The sequence below is a fragment of the Manacus vitellinus genome, unplaced genomic scaffold (assembly GCF_001715985.3).
Source record: "Manacus vitellinus isolate BGI_N305 unplaced genomic scaffold, ASM171598v3 scaffold_25_pilon, whole genome shotgun sequence".
Lineage (NCBI taxonomy): Eukaryota > Metazoa > Chordata > Aves > Passeriformes > Pipridae > Manacus > Manacus vitellinus.
In genome coordinates, this window is record NW_021939882.1 from 479,432 (window position 1) to 503,983 (window position 24,552).

The 24,552-nt window shown below is 44.3% G+C and overlaps 2 protein-coding genes across 6 annotated transcripts; one reads left to right on the plus strand and one right to left on the minus strand.

The window, feature by feature from the left end:
• Positions 1-2,992: 2,992 nt before the first annotated feature.
• Positions 2,993-13,802, minus strand: FAM114A2 (family with sequence similarity 114 member A2). Of its 4 annotated transcripts, none has more exons than XM_029960232.1 (14): positions 13,763-13,802; positions 12,394-12,605; positions 12,089-12,185; positions 11,552-11,647; positions 11,171-11,268; positions 10,079-10,213; positions 9,762-9,920; positions 9,007-9,130; positions 7,948-8,027; positions 7,115-7,243; positions 6,756-6,895; positions 5,941-6,013; positions 5,327-5,380; positions 2,993-4,590 (listed from the first exon to the last, which is right to left on the minus strand). In XM_029960232.1, the coding sequence occupies exons 2-14, from the start codon at positions 12,601-12,603 to the stop codon at positions 4,492-4,494; spliced, it is 1,494 nt and encodes a 497-aa protein (XP_029816092.1). In that variant the 5' UTR covers positions 12,604-12,605; positions 13,763-13,802; the 3' UTR covers positions 2,993-4,491. The 4 variants fall into 4 exon arrangements, with proteins under 4 accessions (XP_029816092.1, XP_017929084.1, XP_029816093.1 ...); XM_018073595.2 differs by lacking the exon at positions 13,763-13,802 and adding an exon at positions 12,729-12,752; XM_029960233.1 differs by lacking the exon at positions 5,327-5,380.
• MFAP3 (microfibril associated protein 3) lies at positions 12,954-24,552 on the plus strand. 2 transcript variants are annotated; one of them, XM_008931801.3, is made up of 3 exons: positions 12,954-13,032; positions 18,710-19,168; positions 20,530-24,552. In XM_008931801.3, exons 2-3 carry the CDS (start codon positions 18,892-18,894, stop codon positions 21,273-21,275), a joined length of 1,023 nt encoding a protein of 340 aa, XP_008930049.2. In that variant the 5' UTR covers positions 12,954-13,032; positions 18,710-18,891; the 3' UTR covers positions 21,276-24,552. The 2 variants fall into 2 exon arrangements, with proteins under 2 accessions (XP_008930049.2, XP_017929087.1); XM_018073598.1 differs by lacking the exon at positions 12,954-13,032 and adding an exon at positions 14,672-14,698.

Below are 24,552 nucleotides of genomic sequence, written 5' to 3' on the forward strand. Positions count from 1 at the left end.
TCCCACTTTTGGAGCAGAAAAACTGGCTCTGCCACCTGCCACGGACAGCACATGACAGCGGAAGCATGACCAGTCCCATTGGTACCCACGGGAAGCATTGCCTCCAGCACAGGCAGGAGCTGAAAGACCTTGCAGCAAGCAAGTCAGGGCAGCTCTGGAGGCTGCAGACAACCCCGGGGACCAGCCCTGGGACCAGGGAGGGCACTGGGGACTCTGTCTGGGGATGTGCTATGGCCAGGGCCCTGCTGAAAGTACAGAAAAGGGACTTTGGGGTTGTCCTTAAAACCGCGGTGAGAGGGACCTCCAGCAGGTCCTTGCTCCCTCTGGGTGGGAGGTGTCAGGTGACTCAAGCAGATTAAGGCAAGGCCAGACCAGGCAGAGCTCCCAGCTCCCTCCAGTGCTTGTCCTTGCTGCTGGCTTTCACTCCAACATATCATTAAGTAAATACCTGTCAGCAGAGAGCAGTTACCAGCAGGTCTAAACACTTGCATAATGTGCTCTCCCTCTAATGCAATGCCCTCATTTCTAACAGCGCCAGTACGGGATAATAACAGTAACAATAATGTCAGAAAGGCCCTGTGTACCCAGCTAATTTGTTTTCTCCACCTAATCAGAAGTATTACCTCTCCCATAAGATTTGCCCCATTTAACACCTTAAACTCTACAACAAAGTTGCTCCTGCAGTCATTTGACTTTCATTTACAGTAATTGCTGCGTGGAGCCCCCTCCCAGCAACGAGACTAACCCTGGGTAACCAATGCAGGGAGCAAGCAGCTATACAGAAGTCACTTGTTCCAAAAACCTGGCTATGTCTGCCCAAGGCCTCCTCCACAGCCTGTACCAGCCCCAACCTCAGAGCAAGAGTCCCCTTAGCAGCTTTAGATCAGAAATGAGGGATGGGTTTTAACATCAAAGGTGGATAAATCTTGGAGCAGCTCAGCAAGCTGGTAGCAGAGTCCCTGTTGCTGCCCATTTTACAATCAATAGATGTGGTGCTCTTACAGAGATGCTCCAGCTCACACACAAATCATTCAGGGCACTCCTGCCAGCAGCACTCAGTCTTGGGATAAACAATGGCAGCAATCCTGCCTGTCCTGGCAGGACACAGCCACCAGGTCAGTGCAGCCAGGGAATGTGGGGGCTCGGTGGAGATGTGCACATGGAGCACAGTGCAGGACCATGGAATAGATCCAGGGAGGATGCTTGGTGTTGGGACAGGCACTGGCATCCAACCCACACCTCTGAGCAGCTCCTGTCCCCTCAGGAAGATCCTCCCCCACTAATACCAAACTCAAGCTTATTTTTAATTGGTGACCTCATTGCTCATTCCCTGCCAGGCCCAGCTGGGCTCTCAGTACTCTGATGTCCCCAGCATCCTCCAGTTAGAGGAGCCCAAGGGACAGCCCTGCCATCACTTCCTGGCCATGGGGACACAAAGCATCACCCAGGGACCCCCCCGACCATCCAGCCAGGCTGGAGCCACCAGCATCTCCCAGCACAGGAGTGGCTGTCACCCCCCAGCAGAGTGGCAGCCACAGACATCCACAGGCCCACAGACCACACAGGCTCTGCTCTCACCCTGCAGCAGGCACAAAGCTGCCCTTGAAGGAGGGAAAGCAACCTGCCAGCCAGCACCCAAAACACCAGTGTGTGGCCACCTCCAAACTGCTGTCACTGTGCTGAGCTGCAAGGGACAAGTAAACTCCCAGAAAACATGAATTAGCACCGTACAGGCCACTTATATCCTCTATTTCTGTGCCAAGGAGCCTTTGGCTACAGAACACCAATTTCTACTTAAATCACATGATCACAGACTACTGTTTATTTAGGATCCAGTGTACACACCTGAGAAGGAAATGCCAGAGCTCTCCCCTTCCTGCCTCTGAGTCAGGCCATGTAGTTTGTGCTGTGGGTGACCTGGGACAGTTGTCCCCTTGGTCACAGCCACCAGTGGCAACATAGGTGCTGCTTCTTCCAAACAAGGACAACTGCTCATCCTGTCTCAGGTTCTGCTGCTACTGAACATTCATGTTTTAATAATGGAAAATGAGTCGCTGGGAAGGTGGTTGGGCAAGGACTGGGAGCACGTCCCGAAGCCCATCGGCAAGACCAAGCCTTTTTTATGTTTTCAACCTTTCCACAGCAGCTGCCAGGAAGCAGCTTTTGCAGCTGCAATGACAGAATCTCTCCCAAGGAAAAAAAATAATTGTGGGAGGTTTTTTTTTTCTCTTCCAAGTCACTGCCAGCATCTTAGCTGACTCTTATCTATTCTCAGCCACCTCTCACCTCCCCAAACACTACCAGAAGTGCTCAAATTACTGTCAGCTCTCATTAGGTTCTCGAGCAAGGCAAGGCCAAGCAGTTAGACCTCCAGACAGTTGGATGCTGAATTCTGATGAATCCTTTGGGTAGGAGGTTTCAGCAACTGTGGAACTGTTTTTGTTGGCTGTCTATTGCAGCCTTTGCACTGGCACACAAATGAAGCTGGTGCATGCTTGATTATTGGCTGCTATAACAAAATCCAGGTGGGTACACGACTGAAAGAATTACTGTCTGCATCTTAAAAGAAGAATCACTTCATTTCCTTTAATTATTAAACTACTCTGCACTAAAGCACTGCAGGTGAGTAGACTTTATCTGCAAGAAAAACAGCTGCTGCTTCATAAAAACCCCATTACCTTTATTTTTTCTCTTCTGACATTTCTGTAAATTTTGGCTTTGTGGCAGGAGCAAAGCTGCCATTTTGCACTGATGCAGGAACTGGGAGTTCATCTGTGGGAGCCCTCTTTCCCAGGAGGCAATACCCTGCCATGAGAAAAGCCCCAGCTGTCCTGACCCCATAGCTGCACCCAGCCCTGCCCCAAAAAACAGTCAGAGCTGAGAAAAAACCCACCGTTCTTTCATTTCATTCATGCCCACTGCTACCTTGATAGCTTTAAACTGAAACAGTTGTCAAAACAAATCCTTTATTTAATAATGCTATCAACCAAAGGAAGAAAAAAATACAGAGTTTATTGTAGTGCAGATTTTTTTACTCCAGACACACTCCTTTCAGGTCCAGTTTTCCTTAAGATGCGAATACCCCCCTCTCTCTTTAGAGATCTGATCGGTCTAACCATGACTAAGGCAAGGCTTTTTCCATATATATAAAATCAGAGGATCAGCCAAAAGGTATTCTAATAATAAAAACCATTTCTCTACTGCACAAATAGAGCAGAGGAATGCTAAGCCTTCAGTATAGCAGAGATGTGCAAGACCTGCTAAAACCCACAGGATTTTCAAAAGGGGATTTGAGCATCATTGTTCCCAATGAGCAAGTGCAGAGGCAGGTGTGACACTCAGTCACCTCTGGTTAGCTATTATGGACTTCTTGAAATTCCATTTTAGCTGTGCATTTCTGCTCTTGTGAATCCAACAGAGGCTGCTCCCTCCCCATTGGTAGGCTCAAAAGACAGAAATTGGAAAAAGGAACAAAGCAGGGAACTTGCACAGCACAAAGAAACAGATACCGTATGTGGAGCAGCTTCTGAGACAAATTAGGACTCCCACCAACAGAACCAAATTGCTTCCTCTCTCCCTACTTTAATATACCTTCCAAGAAGGATCATTGCATTATAGTGTTTTTATACAGAAACAGAAGAAAAGCAGTATGTGAGTTTGTGAACAGTTTGTGGCTGACATGTCAAGCTGCACTGAAGAAGGGGAATCCTCCTGCTAAATTCTCTCATTAAATTGCCCAAACACAAATCAAACCCTCTTAGCCAGTTCTCATTTATTGCTATAAAGCCAAGTACCTGCATTCTGAGGGCCAGATCAGCATTTTCCCAGCTCTTGCTGAAGCAAGCAGTCTGTGAGAGAATGAGAAACAGCACCCTGGTGAGAGTCTCTGTGCCACATCCCTGAGTCAGTACAGACATCTTCAGGAAGCCGGGGCTTCTCTTCAGCAACAACAGCTTGATTAGGAATCCTCTCTGCTCTATTCTTTCCAGCATAGGAGCTGCAAGGTTCATAATCAAATATATATTTGCCTTTTCTTGCACCTCCTAACCAATATTCACTTTAACACCAGCGCAGAGCTATCAGGAACCTAATTATGTCTGACTTAAAAATCACACCGTGATTTTAGCTAACTCTAACTAGCCAGCTGCTACTCTTTTCTCCAGCACTGGAGAAGCTCTCTGGACTGTGAAGACAAAGAGCTTGTTAACACATACAGCAGAGAGGTTTCAGTGCAAAGATACAGACAGTCCATGAAAACAGAGAAGCAATCTGCACTTTAAGTCTGTCACGTTGTCCACCAGCCTGGACTATGCTAATCACATCTCCCAGTGTGCTCTAAGAGCTGTCACTGCCAGACTGCACTTAATCACCATTCTTGCAGCAGCGAACAGAGTTCATCTTTTTCCCTTTAATAAGAGCCATTACATCATTCTCCAGCATGGAAACTACGAAGTGGGAAGGTCAAAAAGTTCTTAATTAGAAGGATTTTTATTACTGTGATAGTTCCGTTCTAGCCTCGATAAGAGAGATCTGCAGTACAGGCAGCAAGAGCTGGAAGGCATCTTGGATATAGGAAGCACTGTTTGAAGCCTGTGAAAACAGAAATCAAAATACACACATGAATAATTACACTGCCAATCAGCTTTACTAAGCACATACTCATTTCAAACAGCATTGATTAATGCACAGAAGAAACAGAAGCCTAGTGCTTGCTGGATTTTAAAGGCTTTATTCCAGAAACCAATTTAATATTAAGTTTTGCAAGGGATTTATGCCATTAGGCAAAAAAAGCAACTGGCTTAAAAACTCCCAAACAAGATCAGGTGCAATCCAAATGCAGGATACTGTTTTCAGTAACAGATTAATAGAGTTTATTTCTAAGTGAAGCATAACCACACTGTGGCAGGAAGGAAGGACACACCAACACGAAACACTCCTTTCCTACCACACTGCAGAGCTGTGCAAACATTGAGAACCAACTTAATGGCAAGGAAGTGTTGGGACTCTTGCATGGCAATTTCTGAACTTGTCTAAGGTTTGACTTTGGACATTTAAATTCTAAAACTCCAGACTGCTGAATTCAGTATGTGTCTTCTGACCCATGGTAACTGTCAGCTGACACCACATAAGGCTCACTCTTCACTGAGTAACTCATCTCCTGTGCAAATCTAGACATTTATTAAAACTTTCAAGTTATTAGACAGGTAAGCACAATTTTAGATCCTGGGTTAGAGAACTTGGCATGCATAAGGATACTGAAGTGGAAAGAACCAGCATATCTATTTTTAAACCATTAGCCTAAAGTTTTAACGTTAGCACAACTGACCTCCAAAAACACTCCAGTGATTAAGGGATTAAGCACATCTGCTTTCTCTTTGACCTGCAGAGATCAGACATATATTATCCTGATTGAAAATTTGATCACATTTCTTCAAGCAAGATAAAGCTAAATCCTCAGTAAGTTTAAAATCACCACTGCTCCCTTGACTAGAGCAAAGCTAAGCCACAAGCTAACCTGCCCTGTAGCATGCAAATAAGGACACAGTAACCTGCATGTGCCCAACACAGATCGTGTATGAATACACACATCACATCTTCAAATGCACTGGGGACAAGTGGAGAATTCAGAGATAATGATACTCTTCAGTAACACCTGAGTGCTCTGGAAAATCCACAACAGGATCACAAAACTTATTTGCTTCTGTCTCCTTAGTACTGCCAGCCCTGACTCCCACCCCCACTCTGTGCCAGCCTGGGTGCAGCAGGAGACACTCAAAAGCTCAGCACACAATCTGGGGAACACCAGCCTAGAAAATCAGTTCACAGGAAAAACACTGCACATGTAAACATGCAAAGACAAAATGCACTTCATGGCAAAGATCCCAAGGCTGTAATCAACCAACCACATCTCATTCCTAGGAACTGTGGTGCAACTCTTACCCCTGCCGTTGTTAAGCATGTTGTAAACTCTTTAGAGAAAGCTGACAGTTCTTTACACAGCATGATTGTCATTCTGTGGAAGAAGGGAGGGAAAACTGTGAAGTAAATACAGTCCTCAGGATGAACTTTCTTTTAGTGTTCCTCTGAAACATAAATGCCTTGTTTCTATGCTTATAAAATTAAATTAAACCAAAACTGACATAGAGCATATAAACGGTGTATGAAGACTCAGAAGCTCCCCAAATAAATTATAGAGGAGAAATAAATAATTAAAGCTGAAGAACTGAAGCAGCATTTAGAGGACAGACACATCCATCCTGGAAGGAACAGTACTAACTTGCCTTTTTTTTTTTTTTTTACTGGCAAGTGTCATTTTCTGAATTAGAAAGTGATGCATATTTCATACACACGCCAAGTATCTCCTGGGCAGTAATTGTACAGGCTCATGTATCTGGCATACTAAATGATTAACAAAGAGAGAATCAAGAATCACTTTTATACAACTGCTTTGTCATGTTTTAAATGTCTGTCTACTGACTAGCACAAGCTTAGGGCAAACATTCTTCTGGACTACATAAAGCTTTCAAGTAGGGTTTACTGCTTCTTATCAAGAAATGTCTTTAAACTGGAAAGGGACAGCCGAGTTCTGCTGGAAGGCAGTGATGCCACCCATCCAAATCTGCCAAATTCACAAATCTGAACACCTGTGCAGAATTCAAGAGCCCTGCATTACATGGATTTGCAAAGAGTTATTAGACAGTTTAATCAGTAAGTAGGTAATTATATCCTATACATTTACTAAGAGATGCACTCACTGTGAGAGGGACTTGGCTCTGTCTGTGGCTGTCACCTCCTGTTTCTGACCATACAGAAACAAAGCTGCAGTTTTGTGAAACATTTCAATGGAGCAGGCTGTCAGTTCTGCCAGGCTTCTTATGGCAAATGCATGAATATCCTGCAAGAGGGAAAAAGATTCCCTATACTATACAAAAACTAGCAGCTTTTATTATTTAAAACAAGTCATTCACACAACATACTATCACTACACTGCCCTTTCAGACCTCAGAATGTGCACAGAAATAGAAGCCCATAAACTCTGGGAATCACAACTGTAACTCAGCAGCCAGATAAACACTCTGCAGTCAGATATTCTCTTCCTTCATTACTCAGTTACCTCTACTGATTTTTTAGCATCCCGGTCATCATCTCTGGGTTCTGTTTCTTGGTTTTCTTCATTCTCTTTTTCTTCTTTAGGAAGACTACTGTTGAATTGTGCTATCCATTCATGAGCAGATGTCCTCACCTGTATGAAGATGTGCCACAGTATTTAATGACTAGAATGAAGCCTCCCTGCACATCGAAAGACACAGAATATTAGATCTCTCTATAGGAAAGAAGAATCTACAACTCCTGAGCTTGTGAGAAGAACAAGGACGAATGATCCCCCAAACGATCTACAAAGTGCCTTCAGGACTTTATAGAGAGTTGGCTGATGTAGTTGAGGGCAGTTATTTCTCTAGCACCAGGTGCTGGAGTTTACCAGAAAGACCAGACTATCAGAGGTGCTTTAAAAACATGTCTGCAGAATGCTGCTGCCACTTGGTGGATCTGAAGGGTAGTGAAATGAAGACAAGAAAAGTGATTCTTCCTCTCCTGAACATGGTAAACCCAGGTGCTTTGTACCAAGAGGAGGGCTTCAGCTCATGACTGCAGGTTATTTCACTGTGGTGGCTGAAGGCTGCTGCTCCTGGTTATCTTTGCCACCACCCACAAGTGCCCAGTGACAGGGCAAAGACACGCTGGTGTCTACTGACTCAGAGCCAAAGACAGAACAGACTAGGACTTTGTTCTATAAAGTTAAAGGCCCATCTCCTTTGCCTACCATTGTCAAAGGATCTAAAACATGTCTTGTTTTCACGCACTTGGTATTTTCACAAGGAAAGTAGGACTGAGAAGCAGTTCCTGTGGAGAATCTCTTCAGCTTTTAAAAGATGGGAAATAACTCACCATTATCAGTTTGTCTGGCTTGGAGGAGATGTGCAATTCTGAAAACAACTCTGTAACTTCTTTTGTGAACTCCTCATCTCCTAAAGGACAAGAAAGGTTAAAGAATCCACACAAACAACAGATTCAGGAATAAGCAGAACTTCAATGCACAACTAGTTCTGCACAAGTCTGTCAACTGTTTCCTTTATTTCTCTTTGAATCATCACCTCAGGCAAAAATGCATCAAAGGCAGTCTTTTCAAATACAATTTCTAAGGTAAGTTCTGCAAAGGTGGAGACATCAGTGCCTGAAGGTTAGCTTTTGCCTTCTCAATTCTGGTTTTGTAGCTAAGGTAACTCCATTTTTTTTTATTTTTTAGTTTTCTGCAGACAGCCTTTTATAACACACTAACTTGCACATCACCTTGGAGAGTCTGAAATATCACTTAGAGCCTATGGTTCTCCTATTATATATGGCACAGCAGATGTGAGATCCATTATGTGTAAATATAAAGGATACATTAAATGTTGAACGATAGCAAGTGCAGGTGTGTAAGCCCTCCCTGATGAGCATTTAGGTAAAAGCAATGCAAGAAATTTACATTTAAATCCATGTAATCCTCAAGAATCAGAGCTCTTGTGTGTGAAGGCACCTCTGAGTCTTTTGGTCTGTGTGCTAACTCTCATTTAAAAAACAAATAAAAAGGCTTTTTGCTTTCCCACAGGTTGGACAATTCTATTCACAGTCTTTCCCTCCTGGTCAAGGAAACCCAGCATCTCTTTGAATTTGCCTCTTGGCTCAGGGTCAGTATGAACTGTCCAGGAGTCAAACAACTCTAATTCTGCTCTGGCAAGAAATCGTTCCTGCTACAGAATTACTGTACCTTTTGGTACAGAATGACTGCACAGCAGCTTTCCAGAAACCTGTCATTCCCCTGGCCACAGATGGCTTTAGGATTAAGCATCCAGCTAAAGAATAACTTAACTTTGGCATCATGCCCACTGCTAGTGATCAGGGCTAGTTGGCTCTGCACTGAGAACTTCAGTGAGAATCAGCTCCCAGAACCTTGGACTCTCTTACCCTTCTTTTCTTCCTCTTCTTCTTCAAAGAATTCAGGTAAAGAAAATGCTTCTTTGAGTTGTTCCATTTCCTCCTTCAGTGTGTCCAACTCCTCTCCAGAGAGGGCATTTAGAACTGATTTCACCTAATTAGGGGCAGCACAGGCAAAGAGAATCATAAATCCATCCAGTAGGACAGAAAATGCAGCACTAGTTTACACTGCATGTAAAAGCATGACAGATTGATGGTAAAGAGAAAAGGGTATGTTCCTACAGAAAGGAGGAAAGAGAAAAAGACCTATTTGTGAAGCCCTGATAGGTAATAATGGATTCTTAAGGAGTTACTCAAATTTCTTTCATAAAAAAAAAAAGTGAATGACTTCTGAAATTACATGCTCATCTGCCCTCCTCCTTGTCTCAAGACAGAGAGGACAATCTCTGCTGTGCTTACAACACTCTCCTCTTCTCCAGACCAAGGCAGCAAACAAGTGGGTGTGAGGAGAGTAACTTGTGAAAAGTTATTGAAGACATGCAGGACCTGAGGCTGGCTGGGTAAAGGGAATTGCATTAGGAGCTGAGGACAGGACAAACTGCTCCCAAGGTAAACATCAGATACTAATGCAGAGGTTCAAGTGAAGCTGTGTAATCACCATTTTATAGCAAGTTCTGAGCACTTGATTTTACATATATATACATATATTTCTAATCTTTTTTTCCTTTTTTTTTTGCCTGCTCAGCTGAGCTCAAAATAGAAAGCAAAATGCTCAAGGCCATTACCTTTGATTCACTCTCTCTGGAAAGCATCTCTAAGGCCTCCAGATGCGAAAGACCCTGAAACTCATCAAACAGTAACCCATAATGGGCTTTCTTCTCCGTAGCCATGGTAACCTCGGTAGCTGTCTGCTGCTCTTCTTTCTCCTTTGCCTCTCGTAAGACCTGAAAAAGAAAAGCAGAGGCCTCATGACAGTGTCAGAAGATACAGAATACAGGAGGAAAAGGCTTTTAGTTCAGTAGTTGAAATGGTTGCTTAATGACAGGACCGCAAAAGAAGGGAGAAGAAATGAGAGAAACCAACTGATGGGGAACTGCCATACCTGAGATAAAGTAGAGGTTCTGTTTATTAGGCCCTTTGTTTTTTTGAATCCAGGGTCTCCCTCAGCTATTACATCCATTGTCTTTTTCCCGATGAATTCCAAGGCATCCAGACCTCCACTAATAACAGTTTTTCCCTAGGAATCAGATTTGGATAAAGACAGCACGTAAAACTTGCAGAAGACTACACAGGGGAAGAAATTTAACTGGGGGATTTATATCAACGATGCAATGCTGGACACTCACATAAAAGCCAAGAGGGTCCTTGTCACCCTAAAATTCAACCCTAATAATCACAAAGAGAGCAGAAGGACATAGAAGGAGCCACAACATATTATCATCCAACAGTTTATTACGGCACCCAGACAGCTGCAGCAATCTGGTGGGAAATACATTTTTAGTTTGTGAACAAGCTGGTTCTCGGCACATTAAATTATTTAGTTCTCATCCTTCCAGTGAGAAAACACTAGACCTGTGGATTTTGGTTGCTAACTTTTGTTCAAGCCTTAAAAGAAGAAACAAGCTTTCCATCTGCAGCTCTTTCAGATTCACGGGCAAATTGACAAGACAGCAGATCACAAAAGCAGTTTCTAAGGGTAATGGCTTCCTTTGAAGTGCATTTCTCATGGTCACAGGAGCAAGCTGATTTCCAAGCAAATTGGGCTAGTTTCACAAAGGTTTTTGAAGAGGAGAATGGATTTCATCTGTAGACAGTTCTCTGGAAATCAGCGGAACTATTCCAGGAATGAGTCTGACCCTGCATTTACCTGAATACTCTAAAGGGAGCAGAGATGACAGAGTCCAGAGGTGCAGAGGTGAAACACATGGAAATGCATCTCTGCACAGTCCACCGTTACCTTTTGTTGTTATGTATCAACATTTAATACAGAACTATCAAAATTCAACATATCTTACACATTAGGTGTCAATGAGAAGCAAGGTGCAGGATAAAGGCTGTCTGAAGGTTGGAACAGTTTCTCACCATTCATCCCACAAATGTCAAAATTAGTTTCCTCTCACAATAGTTCAGATGAAAGGTCAAAACCCCAAAGCTCTCTTAAACCCATTTCCTCCCACATTCCCAACTCACTTACTGTGCTTTGGACAGCAGTAGAGATGGTTGATAAAACTTCAAGAGCCCCAGCAATAGGAAAGGAGCTGCCATCATCAGCTGCACCAGGATTCTCACTTCCTGCATTAGAAGGCAGAAAATTAGCTTCCTCACTTCCAAAAAAAGATCCTGTCAGCTGTAGAGTGGGGAAAATCAACAGACACAAACTGTCAGCCAGGAGCAGCTCTACAATTAGGATTATTTTCCTAACTACTTTTCAGAGGTAACACAAATAAGCAATAAATTATTATTTTAACTTATTATTGATCTCAATATGCAAGGTGCAAAGTAAGGTGGTGTTATTTGGGGGCTGATTCTGTTATGAAAAATATTTCAGAGTTGTTCTTATGCAGTAAAAACTGACCTCTTGTAGTATTTCCAGACTCTGAAGAGATTTCACTAGGACTGGGGATCCCAAGGGTTGTTTCTGCTTTTTCTATGACATTTGAAATACCTTGACCTAGAGAAGACAGAATTCAGAACAGAAACAGGATTAGAGCTGCATATTTTTTTTTATTATTCTGGATTCCTCCTGTTCAAAACAGTTTACTCAGCAGTAAAACCTCCTGCTATCCAGCTTGCCTACCAATGTAATGAACCAAGGTTTTATCTCAGCTTTTAAATCAGGTTGTAAATACTGGCTGAATACCAGTTTAAAATACCAGGTGAAAATTACACAAACGCCTTAAAAACTTGAAAGTAATTTTGGCTGTGAATATCTCCTTAATCTCACTGTACCTTTTGGTACAAGCCTTCCCCATTACTCGAACAATTCTCTTGACATTTTTCCAATAATGGCTGCTATAACTGAAATCCCCTTCTCTGGAAACAAGCTCTAAAGCACTAGCTTGAGACACAAAACATGATTAAAATATTTATCAAACACCAGCAAGAGCCTTACCTACAGTAGCTACAGTAGCAGATGCAGTTGACAGGAGAGATTTCCCCCAACTTCCCCAGTAGCCCCACCCTGTCTGAACTGCAGGAGAATCTGAGACCTTTAATGAAGAAAAACAGAAGAGTGATGCAGGTATCATGGTGAGGAGAGGAGCAAAAGCAGTCTATGATGTGTGACTTTTGTGCAGCTTTTTCTTTTCAGAGAAACAGCAAATATGAATTTGCAGAGAGGAGTGGGGCTTATGCTCAGAATTCTCCCGTGCTCAAGGACATGAAGTCACATTATTCTGAGCAAGCACAGGAACATACCTTGGTGGTTTCAGCTGTGGGCTTTTCTGTGGCATCAGGCTGGCTTGGAGGCTTGGGCTCAGGTCTTTTCCGAGTCACAGGCACAGGCTCAAGCTCTTTCTCTCTCTCTTCATTGCTCTCAGAGCAGCCAAGTTCCTCTGCTTTCTGTTCATTTTCTTCCTCATGAGAGGTTTCTTCTTTCAGATTTTCAGCACTGCCTTTCTCAGACATGACTAAGAACATCCATAGGAAGCAAAGCAGATTAAAAAATTACTCCCTTGTACACTTTGACACTAGTTCAACAGCATAAAATTTGTGTTTTAAATAATTAAACACAACAATGTTGCTGCACATACCCACATGCACAGATTATGTTTTTAGGCAAGCGTGTGCACCAAATTACATCTGGGTATAAGAAATGTCATACTTGGAAGTTTAAAGTCTCACAGGAACACGTGGTTTTATCTAACTGACACGCCCTCTCTGCAGGAAAAAAAACAGGTTGCTAACTCTGAAAAACAAATGAAGGTACAAAAGGTCCTCAGATAATGTAAATCCATGACTTGCTCCACCAAAATAAAAGCGAAAACAAACTGCTTGGGACGGCTGCTTTGAGGAGTGTAGGATACAAATGGGGACAGCTGTCAGAGAGCTGAGCAGGTAGGGAGGCAGTGACTGGGTCACTTCTGTATTTGGGTCTGAGTTTTGCCAGGGCATTAACGCCCCCAGAACCTGGCTCCAGGTGCCACCCTGACATCGCACATCGGAGATGGGCAGCCCACGATAGCGGGGCTGCCACGCTGCTCCCGGGCCGACCTGTCCCTCCTCCGGGCTTCTCCGGCAGCACCTCACCAGCTCCGGAGGAGGAGACCCGCAGGCAGGGCCCGGCCGAGCCCCCCGGTACCACATCGGCTGTCACCCCCTGAACCAGTCCGGGCACACGGGGGGTGCGATGGCTTCAAGCGAAGGGCAGGGACAGCCCTGCGGGAAGGGCGGCCCCGGGTGCGGGCTGGGGACCCCCCACACCTGTCCAGGACCCTCCACAGCGGCCACCGGGGCCTCGCTGCGACCCTCGCGCCCCGGGGCCCGGGTTCCACGGCACCAGGGTCACCCCACCCGGGGCAGCCCCTGCGCCCCCTGTCTCATCTCTGGGGGTCTCCCTGTGCCTCCGCTTCCCCGGGACACCCCCAAAGCCCCATGACCCCCATACGGGGCTGACCCACGCGTCACTCCCAGGTTCCCCCAAGTCCCCCCGTGGAATTCTTGCCCCAGATGCCTCCAGCCCCCCATGGTACCGCCGGCCCCACAGGGGGCCCGCGAACGCCCCGACCCCGCTGGAGGCCGCCACGGAGAGCCCCTCCCCGCGATCGCCCGTGCCGCCCCCCGTCACCCTCGGCGGCTCCGGGCGGACCGTGACCAGCGAGCGCCCGGCGCGGCAAGCGGGCCCCGCGCGCTGCCCCGGAAGCGCGCTCCGGCGCGGCGTGGGAAGCGCGTCCGCCCGTCGCTGCCGGCCGCGAGCCTGCGGACGGGCCGGCCCCGGCCACTCGTACCCCGTCGTTGGAGAAGGAAGCGGCGGGGGCCGCCGGGTGCTTCTCCCCGGGGCCCGTGGCGGGGGTGCGGCAGGGCTGGCTGGCCCCGGGTCCCGCACGCGCTGCTTTTGGCGTGGAAATGGAGAGGGGGCGTGGGGAAATAGCGGGCGGGCTATTGCTGAGTAGTAACGCAACGGCTGGTGAAGGCCCTTGCAGAGAAGGCCCCACAGAGAGGAGCGCGGCTGAGCGGCACTTGATGAGTTCAGCCTGCGAGCAAGCAAGGGGGATAGGGGAAAAGGGTGAAGAGATCTGCACGGCGGAGACCTCATGGCAGCCTTAACAACTTCCTTGTGAGGCGACGAGCAGGTTGGCAGCCACCGCATCTCTGCCCGTGTGTGAGCACCCCCCATGACAAGACCCGAGGAGGAGAATGGTGCGTGGCGCGGGAGTTGCCTGCTCAGCGGAGGGTCAGGCGGCCAATACTGCCGAAGAGGTTCTTCCCCCAGGTGGTCGTGGCCACCGAACTCCCCCCGGCCTGCAGCGTCACGGCCGCCTGTGCCATCTGGCGCAAGAGCTCAGGGAGCGTTTAGACAACAACGCTCAGGCACAGCGCGTGTAGTTGGCCCGGCTGTCGTTGGGGTGTCCTGTGCAGGGCTAAGGGACGGGCTCGATGGTCCCTTCCAGCTCAGGATATTCCGTGTTTCTGGCGTGACGTCGTGCCCCGGTGACGTCAGTCCGTGACGTCAGTGTGTGTGACGTCACGCCTGTGTGTCCCGGTGCCCAGGGCCGCAGTCTGGGTGGGTGTCCCGCTGCCTCCAGCGGCCCAGCGGGGACAGGGATTTTCCACAAGCGAACTTGGAGCATGCAGGGCTGGGCTGCGGGGACGGGGTTTCTGTTCTGCAGGATTTGGTGCCCGATCGTTTTTAGTTGACTGAGCAAAAAAAAAAACGTATTTTGGTGCACAGCCAGTGCCGTGTCCACGGTGAGTCACCCCCGTGACAGGGCTCAGGCAGCCAAGGGACACACACGGGGAAACACCACATCCCATCAAGTACGAGGCTGGCCCTGATCTCGTGTGGATTCGCTCCTTAGGTTGGATTTTGGGCTGTGGGTGCTGCTTTTCCCCTGCAGAGCCTTGGCTGGCGCCAGCAGAGGGTGACCCCTCCCTGTGCCCTCTCCTGCACTGGGAGCACCCGGAATGGCTTTTGTCAAGACCATGCTGTCTATTTTCATAAACTTCCCGGGAGTTATTATGTGCAGGGCTCTGCCAAATGCATCTCCCTGGTTTGACAGAGGGTCAGAGGGGCCTTGCAAATGGTATTTCTGCAAGACATCACGCTGCAAGCAGGAAGGTGTGCTCCGTGCTGGAGCGATCCATTTGGATCCATCTACGTGCACTATTACCAATTAGCTTGCTGTAAGTGCCAAAACTCGTTTCCACATCATGTGCCAGAAGTGTCGGTCAGTCAGAGCAGCCTGTGCTCTGTCAGGTGTGTCTCAGTTTATTGCTCCACGTTACTCCAGGTATGGAATGATGTTATAAGGAGTGAATGTAAAGCCATATAACTCGCAACCTCTTGGGCCCCAATTTTGCAGTGCCATATAAATGTGTGTAATTTTAAGTACTACCAGTACTTCCACTGACCTCAGTGGGACTACTTAGAGTGCTCTAAGTTAAACACGAATACCCTTCTTCAGGGTAAGAGCCAAAGATGACTCATACAAGCTCATGCATCACAGATTTTTATCTTTCCACTGCTATTTGTTGTCACAACTTATGGTTTAATAAAGGTTAAATATGTTGAGCTCAGCTTCGGGTTCAGTTGTAAAATAGCCAGTTTCTATTCTCCACATTTCATCTTGCTTGAGCTTAACACTTTCTTGAGGAATTTTGATGTTGGCACTGATCACACTTTATCCTTTTTGGGTCCTTTATCTGCTCCAGCAGCTGTTTTGCATAAGTGCAATGGTTGAAGAATATGGATTTTGCAAGTCATTTTATTGTTCCCAGCACTCAGCAGTGAGAGATCATTGTCTGCTTAGCAATAATGGCTTTTCCAAAAGACAAACAATTTCTAATAAATCAGACCTCGAAGAATTTAATAGTAAAATTAAATGACCCATCACCAGTGGTTTATACATTTTGCAGGCTCAGTGCAAGTATAGTGGAGAGCATATGCAATTACTGAAGATAATTATTCTTATGAGGGGAAATGTTGCTGAGTATTTCTTGTGTTAAATAATTGAGTGAGATTCCTAATGTCGTTTTAGGAGGAGCATCACAGACACTTGGAAATCTAACAATTTAAATTTAATAATTTAAAATTTCAATAGCACAGGCAAAGTACAGGAGGCACTGGAATTATTCTCTAATAAATCTAAAATATCAGTTGGGAGGTTATTGTTTTAGAAGACTGTGAGTTATTGTGTGCCTATGATTCGAGATTGAAGAGGAGGGTTTGTCTTTACTGCAAAGTTGTAACTGCATCGGGTGCTGTGAAGTCAGGTCTGATGCATGCAGAAGCCATTAAGTGCAGTGGCATTTTTAGCTGAAGGCAGCTGGGTCATGGGATGATGTCAGCTCAAGATCTGTGACTGCAGCATCTCACTTGCCACCACAAGCTGTGACAGACTCTCAAACAGCAGCTCCAGCAATTCAAATGTCAGTGGTCCACAAACCACTCACAGACCACAGCCTGCCTTTAAGCAATCTACACAAGGTTACCAAAATATGCAGGTCGGTTGTCAGCAGCCTTCTGAAGGTTCTAAAACAGTCTGAAAATACAAGGGGTCTAAAAAAGAAATGTTAAAACCCCTCCTTCAAACAGAAGAATTGTTGTTGATCAAGAGTAACCTTAGTATTGGGTTCTTTTCAGACCTGTGCCATTGCTGTGGATGAGATGCTCTTCTCTAGAGGCAGCAGGACTCAGTAAACACTTTCCCCAAAGTGTGGTTGGTGAAAAATAGGAATGAAAGAGCCCTTGGTACTGTTTTTAACTGTTTAGCTGTGGGAAAGTAGCTTCTTCAGCACAATGGTATAATTGAGTTCTCAGCACTGGTCTCATCTTAAATGAAAGGACAAGAGGCATGATAGAAAACAGAGTGCAGCCAATGATTAAAAAAAAAATAAGAGGGCAGATGAAGGGATTTCTGTTTACAGAGAAACAAGTAGGGAGCCTGTTTTCCAGTTTCTCTTGCGGGATTCAGTGGGTGAGTTGGTTAGTCAAGCTTGAAGGAGAGTTGGACACAGCTGTCTTCTTTGCCTTCTTTGTTAAACTGGTTTTGGCAATAGCTGCAACAGAATTGGAAATGGGTCAGATAACACATTTCTCATCAGATGTCAAGTCTGGAATCTGGTTTGACCTTCGACAAATTAACTGAAAAAAATTCCTACTCTGGATAGCATCTTATCAGCAGAATTTCCCCTTCTTGAATATGCCTGGATTTTCTCTGATAAAAGACAATTAGTACAAATCACCTGGCTTTATGTATATTTCATTATTTTTCATAAGTGGTTTAGATAGTGATAACTAGTGATTCTGAAAGGATGAGAAGTGTCTGCATTATTTATTAAGAAAATGTGTTCCTTTCTGTTGTGATATTTATGAAATTCAGTTCTATGGCATCTGTTATTGGTAGAAGAAAGGCTGATAAATTTGAAGTCACACAGTCAATGGTATGAAGTGAGATATTCTTTAGGATAACATTTGAGTTTGTGGCTTCTGTACTTCATAAATTTTTTTTAGGGCTCTGGAGCAGTCTAGATGGAATTATATCTTAAGGGAACACATATTGGATTCGAAGTTTTCTTGAATCAAGCTGCCAGAAAAATTGATTACAGATTTTCTTTTATCAGTGTCATCTCATTTTGTTACAAGTTGGTTTTATTCTGTCTTGTAAGAAAGGAAAATCCTTGCGTGCAAAAGACATAAAATTAAAAGCTGTATCCTAATGTCTTAAAATATCTTATGTACGCATTAATTTGAAGATAATCTGTCCCTAGACAAAACAATTTTTCAATTTGCTATGAAGTTTGGGTAGAGAAGATGAGGAAGACTGCTGAGATGTAGCAACATAAAGTGAAAGATTTTCAACAGGAGCTCATTGTGAAACAAACAAGAATAAAAAGAAGCAGACTTAGAAAATGCAGCAGGAGCAAGAGAGGTTGCAAAAAAGGAAGTATATTGAGACATCAGTATCCTGACAGGCAGAAAGAGACTTCCTCTCTGTAGTGTTGTAGCTGCCAAGAGTTTTCCTAAAAAATTATAAGCATTTTTTGTAGTATTTAGACATCTAACACTGATTGTGCCTCTAAAATCAAGTAAGTAGATGTATAAATGCTAAAAATCAGAAGTGTGTGTGTGCTCTGGCTTTTTTCTGGATTGTAAATGAAAGACTGGATTTAGAAAACCAGGGCTTAAAAGCACTTTGATATTGGTGGGGAGGGAGGCAGAAATTACATCCTCTTTCTCACTTTTCTTCCTCTATTAAGAAAGCACTTCTAAAGATAATTATGTGTTTCAAGCAGTCTGAACAATTTGTTCTTTTTTTAAAACCTTTTTCCCCTTAATGATTATTGTTCCTGAGATTATTTATTTGGTTGGGAAGATGAACATCTAGTGGACTGGAGGTTGGGCTAATTCCTTCTTACCCTCGTTTCATTACTATGTTCTGAGCAAAGCTCTGATTTGGAACCTCTCAGCTGACAGTTTGTATTATGCTAATCGAAATCTGTTTACTGGAAATGAAATTTGAATGTGCTGTAACCTTGCTGTCATTAATAAACTTACTGCTTTTTTTTCTTTCAGTCGGACTTCCAGTTTCCACTTCAAATATTGATGGTCTTGAGAGTGCATTTGGATTCAAGACCTTTTTCCATCACAGAACAAATCAAGAGCCTCCTCTCCTATCTCAGAGCAATACAGACAACTTAATATCATATGACCTCGTTTCTCCAAATTAAATGAAAAAAAATTTTCACTAGCTTTCCATGAAGCTCAGCTACTGCCTGTTAATTTTGACTGTTAGTGCTGATCTTTCAGTTGGATTGACAGTGGAAAATGTAGCTTTTAACAGGACAGTTGCTTTTGGGTCTTTCAATGCATCACTTCCTGGAGTGTCTCAAGCTTTAATAAGTTCTCCAGCACACCATGATATCATAGCCAAAGAGGGGACCAGTATTTTAATTGAATGTAAACTGAACATCAGCCAGTATGAACATATCCTTTGGTATAACTCCAGGGGACACCTGCTTGAACAGCAAGATGGTGAGTTTTCCTGCTGTTTTCTGTCCTTAAGTATTCCCCTTTTATACAGTATCTGAAAACCACCGGGGCTTTATTATAATTTTTTCTTCCTATCCTCCCATTTTTACAGTTGGGCAATAAGGAGAAAGCAAGACAAAACTCTTTACTTGTGAATTATACCTGAGCTCTTCTGTCCCAGTCCATCCATCCTGCTTTGGTGCCCCACAGAATCATTCAATACAGAAGAAATGAGTTTGCATTTTACCAGACGCTAACTGATGTTTTTGTTTATTATTGCTCTGGTTTAGATTATATTTTTCCAAACACATGAATTAAACACAGTTGTCCACAACTTGTGACCTTTTCCAGCTGGCAGTCAGTGCTTTAATTTCATTACAGGATATTTGAAAGCATGGTAACTTAGTATATTTATTTTCTGGTTTAACCACCAGTGAGACTGTGGAAAGTAACTCAACGTGTAATGGCCAACAATGCAATACATGCTATTTAACCCTTTTGTACTGAGGGGGGACTATATTTTTTGAGCTATTGGTCTTAGAGTTCTGTCCCTGTAGTTGTTAATTTAAGAAAAGTGTTTTAGAGATGCATGTGTTTTTCTCTATTAGTATTAATGAAGATCATCAAACTAATCGATAGGACTTGTTGGAGGCCATCTTTCTGCCTTAAATATTCAGTAACCTTTTTGTAGTTATAATGCCATCTGGAGATTAGTTCAAAGTAGAGTAATTAGAAGAGTAAGTTATGAAAATAGTTCAAAGTAGAGTAATTAGAAGAATGAGTTATGAAAACAGTTTTCCCCCTAAGTTATAAATGCACAGCAAATGCTGTATAAAGCTTCTCGTATTGATTTCTTTTTACTTGGGTTTTGTGTGTCAGCACTGCATGCTCAGCAGAAAACCATGTCTCAGGAAAGTCCTGGGTTCTTTTGCCAGCAGAGCCATTTACAGACTGATCTTTTTCATGGGTCGGTTGACTTTTGATTCTGAATGTACGGAAAATTAGACTTTATGGAGGACAGTCTTTTAAAAGAAGCCCAAGTTAAGAACGGGATTCCCTGTCACAAAGAGCTGGCAGTCCAGAAGCACACTAGAGAGTGCAGATGAGAGAAGGAAGTAAATCCAGTGTAGGGAGCATGCAGTATAATTTACCATTAAGCAGTAGGATTGGTAAATGGCTTATGGCTTTCTGTATCACAAGCATGAAAAGGACATTGCAGTCCTTGGTGTACTGTTAGTGTTATGCTAGAAGTGGGCTGCTTAACTGCCAAGCTTTGACTCCTGTTGATGAAGCAAACAGCACATGTGTAGTTTACCCAGTGATTTTGGTTTCATCAGCTTGGTTTATTTCTTTCCACTCTCCAGGTGACCGGTGGAGGATTGCTGATAATTCCCTTAACATCACAAAGGTCAGCTTTGCTGACCGGGGCCGATACACGTGTGCAGGCATTAACCATCAGGAGACCTTGTATTACACAGTCACTCTGAGGGTTATCTTCACCTCAGGAGACATGAGTATCTACTACATGATTGTGTGCCTCGTTGCCTTTGCCATCACCCTCATTTTGAACATAACCCGTCTGTGCATGATGAGCAGCCACCTCCGCAAGACAGAGAAGGCGATCAATGAGTTCTTCAGGACAGAAGGGGCTGAAAAGCTTCAGAAGGCTTTTGAAATAGCCAAGCGTATCCCCATCATTACATCTGCCAAAACACTGGAGCTGGCCAAAGTCACTCAGTTTAAGACCATGGAGTTTGCTCGGTACATCGAAGAGCTTGCCAGAAGCATTCCCCTCCCACCTCTGATCCTTAACTGCAGGGCGTTCATGGAGGAGATCTTCGAGGCTGTGCGAGTCGACGACCCCGATGAAGTCGGCAAGGAGGACAAGGAGTCCCAGGGCTGCGGTGCCCAGGCTGCAATATTCCCCATGGACCCGGAGATGAAGCGCAGCGATTCCCCAGCCGGGGATTCCGACGACGGTTCCATGAGCGAGCAGGGCCAGGAGATCGCCGTGCAGGTGTCCATCCACCCGCAGTCCGAGGTGCAGAGCATCGACACTGTTTCCCACGACAGCTGCCAGTTTGCGCCTTCTGAGGAAGGCACCTGCTGAGTCCAGCAATCCAGGGGGGTGAAGGAAGCTGGGGTGACCCAAGGATACTGTGAGAAAGGGGTCTGCAAACAAGCTGCCTCAGTCCCACATGCACAACAGTTTTCCAAATTGCAAGGTGCCAGAAATCTGTATTTCCTTTCAGTGTTGATCTAACGATTTCAGTCTGTTAGAAGAGGCCACTTGGAACGTTGTGCGGGGGCTTTTCTTTTTAAAGCAGGCTTGCTATACTTAAAACAGTTCCTGCAAAACAGGAGTTCTTTGTCCTTGGCTCCTTGGTAGCTTCTGATACTTCTGATCTGTGTTAGAACTGGCCAAACTGAGCAGTACAACTTGCAATAAGGTCTGTTCCTTTGTGAATTCTTTCTTTCTTCACAAAGTTGAGCCGAAATTCCTTTGAGTCAGTGTTGTCCTGGTGATTCAAGTTGTGTGCTCTTTTTGAGTTGCCTCTTGGTGCGTGCAGCCCATCACAACCATGGTGAGCTTGAACAAATCTGTTTTGTGTCCCGTGCTTCTATGTTGCTATCAAAATGTACTGTACTTAGGAAAAGTACCAGGGTCTGCTGCTGGATTAAACAAATTGCTGTAGTTTCAAAGCAGCTTAGAGAACAACGAGGGGGTCTCAGTTTTCCATGCATCTGCAGGAAACTTGTACATACTCTAGAAGCTTGTTGCTTAAACTTGGTGCTGATGCCAAAGCGCCTTACCCTGGTTCTGTCCCACAGAATGGAGCAGTAACAGCACTGCCAGCACTGCCTGGCCTTTGACTTTGCTGATTTCACTCACTACAGAAAAATCCAAAGTTTTGTATTGTATTTGACATTGTTGTGAGAAATGAATGACAGTAATCACATAGTGGCATAACTAATAAATAAGTTCATCTATAGACAGGTGTCTCAGGCACTTCTTTCTGAGCATTTTAATTTCTGAGCATTATCATAAAGCAGGTAAAAAGTAGTGACACTTGCTCTGCTCTGGCTAGTACTGTCAGAAGACAATGGCAAAGAGAGGGGGTGGTGGAGGGACTGGCTGAGCTGTTTGCCAGCCCGTGTTTACAGGTGTGGAGTTTACAGGGTGCAGCCCAGCCTTATCCACTGAAGAGGGTGGCAGAAGGGAGAGGTGCTGGTGCTGACATACGTACACACACAAGTACTTCACCGAGGATCTCCCGCGTGGCTTCCTCAGCTGTAGAGATCCAGCCTCCAGGAATCAGAGTGCACACAAGAATCTAGTTTCTTCTTTCACTCTTTGGTGCTGGTTTTTTTTTCCTCCTTAACATTTGTAAGTTGCATCACTTAAATAGCATTTTCTATCCTGTTGAGATTTAGTAGATGTAAAGCTTGTAAGCACTCCACAAATTAATTTCTTACAACTACTGGAAGCGTATTGCCATATAATTTTAACAACTTGGCAACAGGAGCACCATTTAATTTCCCACAACTCTTTTTTCTTTCCTTATTATTACAGAAATGTCAGTTGAACAAGTGATTCTGGACGGCTGCTCAGGATTCTTAAGAGGATTTGACATTAGATTTACATGAGTAGAGGTAGAAAACAAGCAGGCAGAGTGGTAATAGCAGGGTGGGGCCATCTATGGTTATTCACGCTCTGAACGAATTATAGTTATCATATCATATCAGAGAGGGGGAAATGACAGCATCTGTTACCATTTTAAACTACCTGCTGGGGAAAGTCCTGCAGTCAGCCACCAGTAAATGCACCCTAGTTGCCTTCAGCCTGTCGGGTAAGAGTGGTGTTTGTCAGGAAGGAAGGAAATTGGTTATAGTAGCATTCCCACCAGCTTGGTGCCATTTCCCAGATTGTAGCAAACTTTAGCTGCTTCAGGGGAATAAAGCCTTCTGTAGACACTTAGAGTAGCTACTGCCCTCAACAGTAACTTCTTTTTTGCTTCCATAGTTCGATGGCACTTTATGTCCAGGTGAAAAGTTTGTATAGTTTTGTGTAACCTGTCTGGTTTCTTTAAGTTCTTCTAGGTGATCAGTGTTAAAAAATACTCTGTGGATAAATACCTAGTTCTCTCAGAAGCCCTGCTAAGATGCTACTGGCTTGACTTCTGTACTACAACGAGTTCTGCAGGTTTGTTGCAGGTTTGTTTGTGGGTGGAGATTTGGGGGTTTTGCACCCTCTCGGATGTCCTACTCAAAAGACATGAAGGCTACAAGAGAATGACTTGTTTCAGTCTCCTTTGTGCCACAGGCCGTCAGAATTGTACCTGCACCTGCCTTATTTCCCATAAGCAGCTCTCCTTGCTCCTGTGAAACTGTTGCATGATATGCAGCAGTGGCATGTTGCATATTTAGCCCCAAACTACACACACGCGATGAGAGATGCCACTACAAAATCTGGGGTCCATTTAACTGCTTCCTAAGAAGCAGTTATGACTGACAGATGTCTCATCAGAAGTGGCAGCCGAATGACACTGGAGGTGTGTCAGATGGGTGTCAGGAGAGCAGTTTCTAGACTAATTTGATCCGTTCTTTGATTTTTGTACTTTACATACCTTCAAGTTCTTACTAAGCACAGTTACCTGGTGTCTTTGTGTGTCCTGTTGCTGTTGGAGAGGAATAAAGGTGCATAAAGGTCCTCAGAAATGCAGTTGCAGTGTCAATTGCTGGATAGCAAAGCAAAGAGTTTTCCTCAGTTATTACAGTACTTTGTTCATCAAATTAATTTCATTCCTGGAAAAGAGGTTTTGTAAGGATTTCAGTATATCAGGAGTACTTACTGCATGTAGGAACTGATCCTACTCCCACTGAATTCAATTAGAGCAGATTTGGAGCTCTGGTGTATTTTACAGGATTTTTATACATCTGAAGCAAGGACGATGGTGATGTTATACAGTAAAAGTGATTGCCAGAGAATGAAATTTGACACTGGTTTCCAAAGAACTTGTGAACTATTCTTGTTATCCTGAGAGTAGATTTGTGCACTTACATTTCTTTGATGAATCTAACTGAACATTAACGTTGAAAGTGTTTCTCTCTTAACTTTTTGTAGGATGAGGAAAGTCTGCTGTGGTTTCCTTGCTTTAAACTAAAGTCTTTGACAATCACAAGGCTATTTTTTCTCTTCTTTGTGACTTACTTTTATTTTAAATAACATCAAATCTACTTGTTATCTGAGAGTACCTAAAACTAACTGTGTAGTGATTATTTGTATTACCTGGATTGTAATGTAACTGTTTAATGTAACTACTGTAGGCTTTCATACTTTCATAAAATGAACTGGTAGATTTTCAAAATAAATTAAAAAGAAAAAC